The 15870-nt window shown below is 42.6% G+C and overlaps 2 protein-coding genes across 2 annotated transcripts; one reads left to right on the top strand and one right to left on the bottom strand.

The window, feature by feature from the left end:
* Positions 1–2012: 2012 nt before the first annotated feature.
* On the bottom strand, positions 2013–4494 carry MRPL32 (mitochondrial ribosomal protein L32). Its single transcript, XM_079947676.1, has 3 exons — positions 4342–4494; positions 3008–3189; positions 2013–2635 (listed from the first exon to the last, which is right to left on the bottom strand). The coding sequence occupies exons 1-3, from the start codon at positions 4445–4447 to the stop codon at positions 2381–2383; spliced, it is 543 nt and encodes a 180-aa protein (XP_079803802.1). The 5' UTR covers positions 4448–4494; the 3' UTR covers positions 2013–2380.
* A 490-nt stretch (positions 4495–4984) lies between these two features.
* PSMA2 (proteasome 20S subunit alpha 2) lies at positions 4985–15126 on the top strand. The gene is made up of 8 exons (XM_079947633.1): positions 4985–5109; positions 6241–6317; positions 8546–8678; positions 10566–10688; positions 11897–11978; positions 12876–12949; positions 14615–14672; positions 14758–15126. Exons 1-8 carry the CDS (start codon positions 5069–5071, stop codon positions 14872–14874), a joined length of 705 nt encoding a protein of 234 aa, XP_079803759.1. The 5' UTR covers positions 4985–5068; the 3' UTR covers positions 14875–15126.
* Positions 15127–15870: the final 744 nt, after the last annotated feature.

The raw sequence follows: 15870 nt of genomic DNA, 5'->3' as shown, positions 1-15870 counted from the left end.
GGCAGCCTTGTTCAGGCAAGTTTTTAGTGTGTGATGTTGTACATTTTTTGTTGGGAGCAGCCCAGATTGGCTGGGGCAACCCAGTCAGATGGGCAGCATATTATTATTATTATTATTCCTCCCCCCTTCCACCTGGAAGGTATGGTATGGCCAGTGTTCCACTCATGCCAGGTTTTGTCTAGGGCTTCAATTCCATGTGATTGTGTGCTCTTTTCTGTTGAGAATTTGGCTCTAAGGATCTCAACTCCTTTAAATTTCAGCTCTTTATTTACAGGTTCCTAGTCATGATGGATGTAGAAAATATTAGAAAAATAGGAAGTATCAAAGGAGCTAAGGCTGCCATGAAGCCTTGAAACTCCCCCGTTATTCCAACACCTTCTAGTCTTGCTTCATAATGTCTCATCTCTTCCTATTCCTTCTATACCCAGTTCCTGCTAAGTAACTCAAAATTCTGCAAAATATCAACCATGCACAGTGGTACCTTGGGTTACATATGCTTCAGGTTACAGACTCCGCTAACCCAGAAATAGTACCTCGGGTTAAGAACTTTGCTCCAGGATGAGAACAGAAATCGTGGCACGGCGGCAGCGGGAGGCCCCATAGGTTAAAGTGGTGCTTCAGGTTAAGAACACTTTCAGGTTAAGAACAGACCTCCAGAACGAATTAAGTTCTTAACCCGAGGTACCACTGTAGTCATAAAACCAAACACATCAATGTTGATTTGTTTCTTTTTATTTAGAGCACAAAATGGGTGTTTACTTGGGACAGAGTTCTTATTTTCCCTCTGCCACAGAGTAACTTTGTTATTTGAACTGATGGATAAGAAGATAAACAACTGTACGTGGTAGGTGCAAATGTCACTTGGTAGAAAACAGTAAGTTTTACATGCATTACAAACAAGGATTTTTTCTAAAGTTTGTATCATGGGAATGATGATGATTGGTTTATTACGGCCATTGGCCCATATCTAAAAACAATACATCAAAATTTATCCATAAACAATACAATTTAAACAGTTCCAAGTTAAAACACCCCTATAAAACCAATTTTACTTCAATTAAGTAAACTATACACAGTAAGCTCCCTCTATGTCAACCGCAATTCAAATCCCTCAGATTTTGGGGGATATGCGTCTTAGTTCTGGCACTTATTGATGGTTCTTAAGTTTGGCTAAGCTGTCAGAGTCATACAGTGATCCATTTCTCCTCTTATGAAATAATACATTAATCAGGTATCTAGCGACTGCAAGGGATCATGTATCATGGGAAAATATTGGCCCTTATAAGAGATGAAAGTTGATGAGCTCAGTAATAGGATTCTCAAAGAATAGATGGGAAAAAGTTAAACTCCAAGCCCACAATGCCGGTACAACATGGTACAGAAGAAGAGTTTGGATTTGATATCCCGCCTTTCACTCCCCTTCAGGAGTCTCAAAGCGGCTCACATTCTCCTTTTCCTTTCCTCCATCAAAACAAACACTCTGTGAGGTGAGTGGGGTTGAGAGACTTCAGAGAAGTGTGACTGGCCCAAGGTCACCCAGCAACTGCATGTGGAGGAGCCGAGACGCGAACCTGGTTCCCCAGATTATGAGACTACCGCTCTTAACCACTACACCACACTGGCTCTTCAATCTCATCTAATCAATGAGATTAAATTTGTGTTACTAGTGGCTGGATCAGTGAAATGATGTTGGTTTAAGAAGTGCTTCATGCATACCCAAGTTATGGTTCAGACTATTAACGTAATTGTCCTTTTCATTAAAGATTCTCAAAGGACCTCACAAACACAAAACCAACTATTTTACAAGCTTCTAAATGGAAACAGATGTCACTATTTAGATGTAGCCAGTAGCAATGAAAGAACAAAACCACCTCTCAACCATTGGGCTCCAACTCAGCAAGAGATCCATGTCAACTCACTTAATTGCTCTACTTGACTTCTTACATTCTCACAATCCTCACCTCCTCATAGCTCAAAATTTCACAGAATTTCAAATGGAGCCACACACAGTATTTATTATAATGCTGAATATGCTTTATTTCATTTACAAATACAGTTTAAATCCATGGTTTCCCCCCAATGCACAGTACAGTGTAATATGACCAAATAGATATCGTAAGAATCTGCTCCTGCAAATGATTGACTTTGCTTAACCAACTTTAATACAATGATAAAATCAGCTAAGTTTACATTAGCTAAATTAGCCACCCAGCTAACATTTAAAGTACAGCAGTGATGCTGTACTACAATGGCAAATTAAAAAATACAATTTAAATTTACCCTTTCTGGGGATAAGTGTTATGAGTAGCATTTTTTTTCAGCTATTTTTACTCTGCGAGATCAAGGATTTTGCGACCAAAGATTCCACCGTGCTACATAATCAGTCCTGTGTGAACCAAGATGGGCGCTTCCTTGTTCGTTCTATGATCCGCTTGCCTTCATCTTCATCTCTAGCTTTCTCTCCCTCATACAGGACAACAGTCTCTACAGGTGGAGCCTTATGTGGTCCTCCCTCCTGTGCCCCTATTTCTTTCCTTATGGCAACTGTCTCCTGTTTAACCTTTGCATAACAATAGCCACAAAGAATATGCTTCAGTTTCAGGTTGCCACACTGAGGACAGACATCAATGTTTCGCTAAAGACAAGAAAGAAAACAAAACGTTGGGCAATGAACAATTTAAAAAGAGAGATTTCACAAATGCTAAGAGCCATGTAGGGCAATGACTATCTCATTACCATTGTGATATAATACATTGTTTTCCAGCAACCTGAGAAAGCCCTCATGTCAAGTAGTATACATAAAGGTTTAAGTTTTCAAAATGCAATACCATCACAATTTAAAGATTCAGCACAGGAGCTGCAGACAGATTTTAAATGAAAAATTTCCTGTGGTAAATTTACAATACCAATATGAATAAATAAGAAATTACAAGCATCTTGAGAGCATTGAGGAATAGAAAATCTACAAAAATAAGGGGAGAAAGACAACAGAAATGTGATGAGTTACCTTTATTTTTATAAGGTTCCTAGGATTCCTTCGCCTGCAGCGATTTACTTCAATGGTCCGCCTTGATTTTGGGGCTGCCATCCAAAATATGCTGTCTAGAAAGCTTGGAGTCTCCTTACTTTCAGCATTCTCTTCTATAGGTTCAGGTAAAAAAGCTGGACCCTGAATTGCTAAAGCAGGAGCTTAAAGACAAATACAAATAACTTAGTTACAAATAATTTAGTTGTGGTAATTTGCTTACCTTTATTAATTAGATACAATATTTCAAGAAGTGGTTTTGCTCAATGAGACTCTTACTTCCAGGTTTGCCGCTCGCGCATGCGCAGAAGTGCTAAATCGCACTTCACACATGCGCAGAAGCACAAATCGCTCCGCACGTGCAGATGCGGTGCTTTGTCTCTGTTTGATTTTTAAGTTGCTCTGGTCTGCCACGATTAAGATAAAGCAAATAACAAATTTAACTAGTAACAATAGATAACCGACAGTAACAACTGTAGTGGTTCAAGTTATGTTAGTAATTGCATATTCTGTTTCCATAACCTTCATGCTTCAAAGGAGGTTTGTGAATTTTTCCTCGATTTTGCTGTTTTATCTTTTTGTAAACCACTTTGTGGTGTGTGTGTGTGTGTGTGTGTGTATATATATATATATATATATATATATATATATATTCAAACGGCACATAATTTTTACAAAATATATAAATAGAATACCATATTGGCCTGAATATAAGCCTCTTTAGCCCCCCAAATTCCGACTATGAAAAGCTAAATTGTGGCTTATATTCGCGACCTTCCGGTATGCAGCCAGGAGCGGGCAAAGCGGTGCCCACCTTGCACCTTGCAGAGAGCGAGGAAGGGGAAAGGCAGCACAGCTCCCCACTCCCCGGCCAGTATGCAGCCAACGGCAGCAAGGAATAGAGCAGCTTATATGCGGGTATTTTTTCTTTTCGCCCTCCAATTTTAAAGGTGCGGCTTATATTCTGGCCAATGCAGTAAATAGCACGGGTGATGGGTGGGTAACAAATCTTATAAATAAATAGTTTCCAGAATCCAGCCCCCTCTGCAAAAAAACACAAAAAACACACACGCATTCGGGGCAGCTCCCACCAGCATAAAAATACCAGGGGGAAAAATATATATGCATATAATGAAAGCAAGAACAAAACAGTGCAAATTCTTCCCGCCCCGAGTAAAGCGGCGTCTCCAGCGGCGCTTGTCCTAAAAGGGCGCCTGAGATGACGGGAGCTGTACAGAAACAGCCGGAAAGCCCAGCTTGGGAGGCGCCCCGGAGGAGGCCCCGCGACCCCTCGAGGAGACGGAGCCAGCACCTACCCCCGGGCGGGCTGCGGCAGCCCAGCTGCGCCCAGCAGCTTCGGAGGAAGCCTTGGATCCGAGGCAAAGGAGACGGGAAGACCAGCAGCAGCGCCACCGCCGCCATCTTGACCGGCCCTCCGCCTTCGCGGCGCTGAGGGCGCTGGGAAACCGAGTCCTCCTTCTCTCTTGGGCGGCGTTTCCGCCAAGCCACTTGGCTGAGAGTGGACTACATGTCCCAGCACGCCCTCCTCTAGCGCCTGAGGGTGAGGCAACGGTTCCCGGCATGCATAGCAGAGGGAGCCGGCGATCCCCGGATCTCGTCGTTGACAATGCTGAGGGAAGGAACGGCCCCGCCAACGGCCCCGAAACCAAACCATCACCACTACCACAGTCTTTTTCAACCTGAGGAGGTGGCGGGTGGCTCAGACGTTGTTGGACTGCAACTCCCATCACCCCTGGCTACCAGTTCTGCTAGCAAGGGATGACGGGAGTTGTAGTCCAACAACGTTTGAGGGCGGGTACGAACGACCCAAGGTTGAGAAAGGCTGCCATAGAGTTTCGCGGCTTTCGAGAGTTCCCGGAAGTTCAATCTGTTCATGGTTCTGTAGTCGGCGCTCTACATGGTTTCTCTTTTTGCGCATGCGCTGTAAAAACAGTACGCAGCGCGCGTGCGCAGCCTCAGAAAGCGGGCGGAGCCGGTTATGCAGGGCGGGCGGAGCGAGGGGGTTCAATCGCGCTGGTCAAAATGGCGGAACGCGGCTACAGCTTCTCCCTCACCACTTTCAGGTAAGGAGCGGTGTCCCCTCAGGGGCGGCAGGGCGCGCGTAGGAGGCCCGGGGCGCTGGCCTTCAGTGAGGGGAGGATTCGTGGGCCTCTCGGAGGGGCTCCGTTTCGTTGCCGCTGAAACGGAGGGAGAGGCGAGGTTTTTGCGGAGTCACCGCTGGCGCTTCTCGCCTCTCGCTCGGAGAAGAAAGTGGCGCGGGTGGAAACTGCGGTGAGTTTCTGACGCGGATCCCCATCAGACATGCTTGAGGGAATGCGGGTTCTCCAGCAGCCCGGTCCTGAGCACTTTGCACCTGGCTATGGGCCGCTTGGGACCGAGTGAAGATGCCGGGGGTCAGGATGGCACCCCAGGTCTCCGGAGGTGCATGCATGCCGGGGGATCCCTGGATCTGGACTGTTTTCACACATTAATGCCACACCTTGTAGAATTCTGCCAGTTATATTTTATCTGCACAGTCAGAATGAATTTCAGGAAACAAAGACCTTCCATTTTGGTGACTGTAACCCTGGTTTAAGGAGGCATTTGGCACCTAGTTTATATATCGGGATTTCTAACACTGCTAAACCATGTAGAGATGAGCCTTTAGATCCAGTATGCAGGATTTTAAGCCACAGATTGACTCTCCCTCCGCACGGCTTGGTTAAGGCGAGAGCCCAAAGCAGGCCTCGTTTCCCTTATAACCCTATAGAAAGAGAAACAAATATCTCTGAACACACGACTAACGTATATGCGTTGAGATTTTATGAAAATAATAATTCATATCATATTAGTGTCTCCTTTAAGACCTATTAAATTGAATCGGATTTGCACTTAATCCCAAATTAGTTTCCATAGGATTGCAGCCTTACAGATGCATGTTTACTTGGAAATAAATGACATTGCATTCAGTGTGTTGAGGATTATGAACATGAAACAAATGTTACACCAAAAACGAAAGTAAAACTATTTTGGTGGGCTTTCTTTTCCCCTTTTCAGTTTTTATTATGAGATTACTTTGAGCTTGTTGCCAGACCTTGACATGAGTGCATATTGGTGAAAAAAGGCCCAATGAAAGGCCATAAGTTGCTTGGCATTTTCAGATTTGAAAATGTTTTCTTACCAAGGTGTCTCATGAATTGTTTGCTTTCTTTTAGCCCTTCTGGAAAGCTTGTTCAGATTGAATATGCTTTGGCAGCTGTTGCCGCAGGAGCCCCATCAGTTGGAATTAAAGGTATTCAAATGCTTGCACGATTAATAAGCCCACAAAAATGTTGCTAGTTTGTATGTCTGTGTGTACCTACTTTGGCATTTTGTGACCTAAAAGCAAAGAAAAAACGAGAAAGCAGACATAGATTATAGGTATTGAGGCTGAAGTCCTAGCCCCATTTGCTTGAGAGTAAGCCTCATAGAGTTCAACACCACCTAATTCTGAGTAGACTTTATTAGGATTGTGGTGTAGTATGATTGCCAGAAATTGATCTGAAAAGAATCAGCATGAAAGCAGTAACCTGGCTTGACCCTATTTTGGTCATACCAACAGTGCAAACCTACACATGTCTACTCAGAAATAAGCTCCATTGAGCTCAGAGGTTAGGGAACCTGTGACCCTCCAGATGCTGTTGGATTGCAACTTCCATAATCATTGACCATGCTGGCTAGGACTGGTGGGAGTTATAGTCTAGCAGCATGTATTGTATTATTGCTAGCTGCCTTGAGCACCATTTAGTGGAGAGGTATGATACAAATTTAACAAATGACAGTCATACCTTGGGTTGCGAACGTGATCTGTCCGGGAGGCACGTTCGCAACCCGCAGCATTCGCAGCCTGAAGTGCAGCTTTTGCGCATGCACGTGACATCATTTTGCGCATGCGCAAGCACCAAAACCTGGAAGTAACCCGTTCCTGTACTTCCGGGTTTGGCGCTGTCCGCAACCTGAAAATGCACAACCCGCAGTGTTTGTAACCCGAGGTATGACTGTATATAAAATATTAAATAAAGGGATGGGGATGGTGGGGACATGAACCCATCCTAGTACCCCCAGAGCTTTTAAATTACGTTTTTGTCCCAGTGGGGTTCCAACCATAACCCTTCCAGAGTAAGAACTACAGAGTAAGTTGTTGTGGGCCAGGGAGGAGGGGATGATTGTGGAAATATTCATTTTCCCCTTTTGGCCATCTAATAATGCACATGTAAGTCTTGATTCCCATTACCACCCTAGCTTTGTAGCAATTCACCATACTGATATTAAAATACAGATAATGCGTGGTTTGGTTTTGAAACAAAACAAATCTCTTCCTGGCCAGTTTTTGAGTTTAAGAATTGAATTCAAACCCAGTGCGTGCCACTTGGGGCCCTTGGGAGGAAAAGCACTCTTGTCAATGTTTAACCAAGCTAGATATAGGTGCAGTCAGTTTGCGTTGGGCCACTGTGAGGCCAGACAGTTCTAGCCAGGGTGCACTTCACACAATCCTCCACATCTGTTATGAGGCACAGCTGCTAAGATTCCTCAGCAGATAATGTGGAATGAGGTGGAAAGTTTGAAAAGCTTCTTTTCCGTTTTTTTTACTGAACTTTTTCGTTTTTTTCTAAGTAGGCATGTCTAGTGATATTGAGGTAGCACATAACCATTAGGGGTGTTTATTGGATTTGGCTGTCTTGGAAGGATTTTGAGTTTCTCCCAAAACAAGTGAGATCTGCTTCAACCCATGCAGCCTTGTACTGTACAATGAACCCTGAAGTGATTTGTGATACCTCAGTATGGGTGGAAGGGAGGAAATGAGAGCAGCTTTGCAAACCAGAAACTTATATCACTAACTTGAGGAAATGGTCAGAGAGGGGTTTTTTTGAGGGGGGGGTCTTTCACATCCAACAACTTTAGTTTGTAATTGGAGAGAATTATTTTATTCATAAAGAAAATCTCATCTGATTATTTCTACCCAAAAATTAACTTTAAAGGAACTTTGGCTGGGGGACATATAGTGGGAATCACTTAACAGCTGTAGGAATAAAACTGCACATATCCTTCTGAAATTTGGCAGGATTCATGCCTTCAGAAGGGGCAGTGTTTCTTAAGATTTCATCCAGTTCTACCCAAATATTAGTATGTTTTGATGTTTGATGTTATTTGTTTTGTTTTTTTAATCAAACTTGAAAGGCGTCCATCACAGAGACCCCTGAGTTGAATCGAGCTGCCTCCAAATTCATCTGAGTCGAATTGGCCTGTTTTATTATGCAGTGCCAATTTGGGGTTTGAACCAAATCATCTGGTGGGTAGGCATCCTTAGTAATAGTGCCAAATAATGCATTGCATTTATGTGATACGATTAGTAAAGTATATACAAGTAGATGAATTATTCTAGTTGCCTGCTTTAAGCATTGTGGATTTGAAAGATTATGAGGAAAATGGAAGGAAGATATTTTAACTACATTGACTAAAATATTTGTTTTCTTTGTGCAGCTTCAAATGGCGTGGTACTGGCAACAGAAAAAAAGCAGAAATCCATTCTGTATGATGAACGAAGTGTACACAAAGTGGAATCCATAACCAAACACATAGGCTTGGTGTATAGTGGCATGGGTCCTGATTACAGGTATCTTGAAGGCAAGGAGGGAAACACTGTGATAGACTCTTGCTATTGGTCTTTGGCTCTTGCCCCGCTATAGGCCGCACAGCATTGGGTCTGTGGTGCCATTTCAACATCCTCTGGATGGATGATACATATCGTGACAGCTCTGGTCCTGTCCCCAAGGTTGCACAAGGCTTCACCCTGACATGTATGCAAGGCAGGAGTCACCAACCTTTTTGGGCCACTGGGCATATTTTGAATTTTGAGTTCTGTGGGTGCCTGCCACAAAGTGGCTGCTAGGGAGGCGTGACACAACACAAAATTGGAGAGTACACCCATGGTGAAGCTTTTCCCATAATTGTATTTCCATATTAGGAAAAGCTTAAACTACCATACAGCTGTTAAAGACGCAACCCTGTGTTTTCCCCAGTGCCAACGCTAAACTAAAGCCTAGTTTGCCATTCTGTACTCACTTACCTAGAAGTAAGACCCATTAAAGACAAAGAGACATACTTATGTGTAGACATGTATACCATTGCACTGCAGATTAACTATACCATGAATTCTTAATAAGTGCCTAGTCTTTGGTTCCTGCACAGCAGGAGTCACCCGTATGCCTGTTTGCAAAGTTTTACATTTGCCTTTTCAGGTTGGGGGTGGATTTTTAATATCAACCCACACTTATTATATAGTACTGTTTACAGAAAATTTCTAGGGAGTACTTGATCTCAGAAAACCCATCACAGAAAAGATGCATCCTGGTTGCTAGGAAAAAAGGAAAAGTGAGCTACAGAGATTTCAAAGACTAGAAAATAAGGAGGAGGAAAGGTGTACGAAAGGGTAGGGTAAAGCAGGACCTCCTTAGGACCCAAGAAATTCCTGTTGCCTGTCATCCAGACTTGTCAGTCACTTCACTGATTGACTGAAAAAAGCAACAGGCAGGAGCAGCCAGGCTGGCTAATTTCGCAGAAATCACTTGGTAGGGTAACTGTACATTTTGCTTGATAAAATTCTCTTTAGTAGGGCTAGAGGCTTTTCTTTTCTTTTTTAATGAAAGCGCAAAGTCTAGGGCCCCCACCTAGTGGTCCTAAGTTAAGGCACCCATTGGAACCGTGTTGGCAACCCCTGCTGCAAGTCTACTTGCATAAGTTTTTTTGTTGTTGCAGATGTGTCTGTCTAATGTGTGGCTCTTTGAGGGTGGGGCTAGCACTGTTAGGAGTGTCTGACAGCCAGCTTTGTTCATGATACAAATTAATGGGCCAGTGTTTGGTTTTTAATCATATTTGGAGAACCTTGAGCTACCACATCCCACAATATTACAGAGCTGAGAGACATTGCTCATAAGTTATTGCAGGGATAGGGAACATTGGGCCTTCCAGATGTTTTTTGTCTCCCAACTCCCATAAGCACCAGTTACTATAGCCAGTGGTCAGGGATGATGGGAGCTGATTGACTGGATGAGGGCAAATAAACTGACATTGAATCGTAATAAGACAGGCTATGGGTGAAAGGTTCCTGGATCCAAATTTTGAGAGATTGTCTGTTCTGAATGGGGTTGTGCTTCACCTAAACAAACAGGTCCCTATTTTAAGGGTGTTCATTGAAGCGTGTTCATCTTTACTAGAGGCCCAGGTGTCCTCTGGTGTGGTGCATCTGTTACCAGCTTTGGCTGGGATGCTAACCACTCCCTTTCTTGGACAGAAATGTTCTGGCCGCTGTAGCACATTCGTAACCTCACAATAATAGACAACCTTTTTTGAGTTGCTAGATCCCAGTGCAGTATCAAATTATTTCATTAGCTGATAGTAAATATTCCTTCAGTTTAATCTTTCCCAAGTTGCTTTGGACTTTGTTATAATGGATGTTTTGATTTCTTCACTCACTCACTATTTCTTTTCTTCTTTTTCTCAGAGTACTTGTCCACAGAGCACGCAAACTGGCCCAGCAGTACTACTTGGTTTATCATGAACCTATTCCAACAGCTCAGCTAGTGCAGAGAATTGCTTCTGTAATGCAAGAATACACACAATCTGGGTATGCCTTCCCCCTGCCCCTTGTTTATTCTAAAACAACTGAAATTTACTAAGAGCTGTCCTGTACGCAGAATAGATTGTACTCTAATGCAGCCCCCTCACCCTTTTACCATATATCAGTGAGATTTTTGCCTCTCCATCTGAGGAGCTGCAAATCAAACTGGGTACATACAGACAAGAGTTCAGCCTTGTCTGCATGCCATGGCCAGCCTCATAAACTCTCCTCTTGTTCTTCTACAGTGGTACCTCTGGATGCGAATGGGATCCGTTCCGGAGCCCCGTTCGCATCCTGAGCAGAACACAACCCGCGTCTGCGTGTGCGTAGGTTGCAATTTGCTGCTTCTGTGCATGCGCGTGACGTCATTTTGAGCGTCTGCATGCGCAAGTGATGAAACCCGGAAGTAACCCGTTCCGTTACTTCCCGGTCGCTGTGGAACGCAACCTAAAAACGCTCAACCTGAAGCTACTTTAACCTGAGGTATGACTGTATTCACTTTTGAAGAGCATTTGGTCTGATACTTTTAAGTGTGCTGAACAGCAATGCCACACTCTCAAGCTGATTACCTATAAGGCTGGAAGCTATTTATGCAAAGGAGAATGAAGAGCAGGAAACACAGTTACTGTTATACCTTAAATGCTTTTCTGTGCTAAAGTCGTTTTTGTATATTTTTTACAGTTTTCTAAGTAGGAAAAGTAGAGTTGCCAGTAATTTCCTGGACCTGCTCTTGTACATTGGAACAGTTGTTTGACTTGCTAAAATTAAGCAATGGGGTTGTCTTTCCTTTCTTGTATTTTCTCTACTGAAATAACTATGAGTTCTGTATTTAACTGTTTTCTTCTGTATGATGTTAGCTGCTTTGGACTTCCTTTTTCATAGGGGAAAGTGGGGTCAAAATAAAGATGACGATCTCTTCTCATCTGTCTCATAGCCAGCAAAATATTGAGCTGCTTAATTTCTATATGGCAGGTTGCTGGTTAAGGCATAGAAACAGAACCAAGAAAACAGTTGGCAGCCATAAAGACTCAGAACAGTGTACAAACTATTTGTACGAGGCATGATGTAACTTCTTTAGAATAGATAGAAGAGGAATATGCTTGTAAGTGTGTATATAGATGAGTCCGTCAGTCAGCATCCTTAATGCTGATCTTATTTGTTCCCAAGATAACCTTCTGTTATCATTAATCCTTTTCAAATGTTTTGCTTTGTAGGGGCGTACGCCCATTTGGTGTATCATTGCTAATATGTGGGTGGAATGAGGGACGACCATACTTATTCCAGTCTGATCCATCTGTAAGTATTCATAATGGAGCTTCTTAATAGAAAGCATGGATGTTTACTCAAAGATCTGTAATATTGCCATATTCTTTCTGTGTATGTGTTTTTAATTAATCCAGATAAGTGGGTGGGGAATGATAAGCATCTGGACTAGAATATGGTTACAGACTCTCAGGACATCTTGGGTGATCAGTTTTACAGTTGTAAGAGCATAAAGAGAGCCTTGGCAGATTAGGCGAAACATCTGTCCTGTCCAGAATCCTATTTCCAACATGGAAGCCCATAAGAAAGATTCAATAGTTTTCCCACCTCAGCAATTAATATTCAGAAACTGGCTGCTTCTGAACTTGAGGTTTCCATTTTGTTACAATAGCTAGTAGTGGTAGTAGGTAATTTTTCCTTAAATTTCTTTTTAAATCAAGGGTTTAAAGAGTGATTTGGGAATTAAAGCGGGGGAATTTTGAAAGTGAACCTGGTAGTACAGATGTATCAGGCAAAAGCACACTGGAGGCTTTAGATAATAGTTCTCAACTTATTTTTATTTTTTAGAGCCTAGTGTTATGACATTGAATTGGTCTGCTATCCTAAACCCCAGGTATAGTGCCCTCCAGATGATGTTATACAGCAATTGCTGGCAGCCTCAGCCACCATGGCCAATGGTCAGAGATGATGGGAATTGTAGTCCAGCAAATCCTGAAGGCTCCATCTTTGCTACCCCTGCTATACCATCCCACCTAGGGTTAAGTCCCACTGAACTCAGTGGGGCTTACTTCTGAGTAGACATGTATATGATTGCTCTGCATCTCTCCAAGCAGAGATCCCTAAATGAGGCTAATTTTTTACTGTATTGATCAGTGACTAGAAGATAATGTGTTCTCATACATTTACTCCCTGTCTTTCTCACTTTTCCAGGGTGCTTATTTTGCGTGGAAAGCAACTGCAATGGGGAAAAACTATGTAAATGGAAAGACATTCCTTGAAAAGAGGTAATGTTATGATTACATAACTGTGAATCAATAATAAAATCTGAAGATAGAAGTTTATAAGTATTGTAATGATGTGTTGTTTTCCATGTCTAGCCTGGCTCTTTCCTAGGTGTTGAAGTGCTATAGTTTAAAAATGACTAAGAATGCTAGAAACACCTGTGAAAATGAGACAAAAATAGCAATTTGCTTTCGTTAGGAGAAGCTTGTGTAGGTATGGTGATCCCATTGTTAAAGCTTGATGAGAAGTTACCAATTAACCTTTCCCTAGAGTACAGCATGGAGCATGGAGGTTTCGAGTCCCATCAATAAGGGAGAGTTGGCCATCCTTGGCTCTCGACTCTCTTCCATCCCAGGATCAGTAATCACATCATCTTCAGCAGTGGTGAAAGCATTGGTAGTGGCCATATCCTGTGGATTCCACAGTTTCCTTCTGAGCCTCATTGATAATGTGCATGACTCAAGGTTTGACAGCAAGATTCTGCTGTAATTGAAACATCCTGTAATTCATGGGGATCAGGGCCAGCTCTTTGAGGCCTCAGAACATCCACTTGGGGTCAGTGCACGCTAATTAACATAGAATTTGTGTACATAGAAATACATAAAAAGCTCCCTTACTTTGGGGCAGATGGGGCTCGTCAGCCTGGGAAGATAGCCCACCTAGGAGTAGGAAAACTGATCCTAAACCTCCATGCTGCCTTGCGGAATATCTTCAGGGGAAGAAAAGGATCCTTAAGACAGTTGGATGTTGCCTTGTATGCTGCCTTCTGGCAACTCCTGCAGCTAAGCTGGTGCCAAATGTATTGCTGTTTTTCTTTGGACCACATCAGCGAGGCCGAGAGGGGGAAGGTCTTGTCGTCCGGCAGCTCAGGTCCTCCATACACACTGCCCAGGCTTATGCCCCGGGGAGGTCACTTCAGTGCTGATAACGTCCAGAGGAGCACTGGTCTCCCGGGGGCCAATTTGATTTGATTTTTTTAAGGGGGACAATTCGAGAATGAGTTATTAACAATTAATGGCCTTTTCACTTTCTTAATAATAAGAATTATATGTCACTGGTGGGGGGCATCAGGATTTTAGAGATGTTTAGGTGGGGCATGGCCAAAAAAAAAAAAAAGGTTGGGAACCACTGGACTAGCTGAACTACAACATTATGTTAATATTCAGACTTGTGAGACTCATGCTAAGTTGGAGAAGAGAGAATGCAATACAGTTTCTACACTTAAATAAATCAGTTGTGTGGGTACTATTTGATGACATTTCCTCATGGTCTTGAATGTTTAGCATCTAATAAGACCAGAGGTGACTAAGGCTTCTGAGGGTTTTACTTCTGGAAGGTATTGATACCTTGTGTGTCTAATAAACTGGTGTAACTTCTACTGTAAATTGCAATATTTTGTCTAAATCTATTGGTTGGTATCCACATACCCTTTAAGTGTGTCTAAATAGTTTGTGTGTGCCCAATGCATGTTTTTTGACTCTACTGTCCTGCCATATCCCCAAATGATTTGAGATTCCTGTGTTTCAAATGGTATTTGCTATGCTGCATAGGAAGTTATTTGCAAAATGCAGCCCTTGGCCATGTGAAACTAATTTTCAGTTCTGTGAATGTTTGCTGTTGCAGCAACAGTAAAATATATTTATTAGCAAACTTCTGTTCTTTCATAGGTACAACGAAGACTTGGAGCTTGAAGATGCTATTCATACTGCTATATTGACACTGAAGGTAAGAAATATCTGCAGTGTATTTGTTAAAACTCTGGTTTGTGAATTGCATTTTCATGAAGGAACCCGTCTTTTTCTCTCTCTAGGAAAGCTTTGAAGGACAAATGACAGAAGATAACATAGAGGTTGGCATCTGTAATGAGGCAGGATTTAGAAGACTCACTCCAACTGAGGTCAAGGATTACCTGGCTGCAATTGCCTAGTATGCGTTAAGGAAGACTGCCTCGATACATACAAGGATCTTTTCCCCCAGCCATTTAAATATTTGGCTTCTGCACTCTCATTTCTACTTTATCTGCTAGATTTTTTTAAAAAAAGAAATATTATGGATCCAAATACTACTGTCCTAATATTGAAAATGTGGAATTATTGTTCTTTAAAATATTAAACACTGTACAAGAATACGCAATATGAAAAAATAAACATACCAGGAGTGGTGTGGTTTCTAGGTAAAACTTCATAAGGCATTTAATTATACTGAGTTCCCTCTGGTTTCACCACCACCACAAATTTTATTCAGAATTACACAGTTTTAAAATATTCATAAATCCTTTGGAACTACCCTCAGCTGAACTGGCAGCGCTTCTGTTAAAAGCTTTCTAAATGTATTTCTTGAGTGAGATATTATGCAGGCTTCTATGGGAGCAGTTAAATCAAAGGGGCTGTGAATCAAATCCGATTATATGCATGCAGCATGTAATACTGAAAGACTTTAGTTAGCAAGCTGCTACAAGTCAGAACAGAAAGCAGTCTTGGTACCAGGTGTGTTAGAGATCTGTCTTCCACTCATGAGGCAGATTCACTACCTCCCTCCCTGGTATAAGTGAGAAGGTGCAGTGTTTGCCCCCACTGTCACACTGGTCCCATAGGGCAAGAAATATATAGGAAATGCACCCTTTTTTGGACGAACTCATTGAAAGACAAAGTGAGTTTTCCAGATACATGAAAGCTCATGTTCAAAGTTTTTACAGATGGAGAAGCTGGTGGTAAAGTGGCAGGATAACAGCAACAACAAAAAGTAACCTGGGTGAGGGCAGGAGGAGGAAGGGTGGCAGAGGTGGTCTGAGGGGGGTGTTAAGTGGTCTCACATTGTGATTTGTCTTCACCCCCTGGGGGATTGCCCCATTTGGACCAAGGTACCTTTCACTTGAGCTCCATAGGTGACTTTGGGTCAGTCATCCTAATTTAACCTGAAGGAT

Source organism: Podarcis cretensis (genome assembly GCF_951804945.1).
Source record: "Podarcis cretensis genome assembly, chromosome: 12".
Taxonomy (NCBI): Eukaryota; Metazoa; Chordata; class Lepidosauria; order Squamata; family Lacertidae; genus Podarcis; species Podarcis cretensis.
This window is presented reverse-complemented; position numbering and strand designations above follow the sequence as displayed.

Excerpts from the sequence above, each read along its gene's own strand:
- MRPL32 (XM_079947676.1), bottom strand. The coding sequence starts at position 4,447 with ATGGCGGCGGTGGCGCTGCTGCTGGTCTTCCCGTCTCCTTTGCCTCGG. Across the intron at positions 3,190-4,341 it reads CTGCCGCAGCCCGCCCGGGG|CTCCTGCTTTAGCAATTCAG; the intron begins GTAGGTGCTGGC and ends TTTGTCTTTAAG. Across the intron at positions 2,636-3,007 it reads GGAACCTTATAAAAATAAAG|CGAAACATTGATGTCTGTCC; the intron begins GTAACTCATCAC and ends TCTTGTCTTTAG.
- PSMA2 (XM_079947633.1), top strand. The coding sequence starts at position 5,069 with ATGGCGGAACGCGGCTACAGCTTCTCCCTCACCACTTTCAG. Across the intron at positions 5,110-6,240 it reads TTCTCCCTCACCACTTTCAG|CCCTTCTGGAAAGCTTGTTC; the intron begins GTAAGGAGCGGT and ends GCTTTCTTTTAG. Across the intron at positions 8,679-10,565 it reads GGCATGGGTCCTGATTACAG|AGTACTTGTCCACAGAGCAC; the intron begins GTATCTTGAAGG and ends TCTTTTTCTCAG.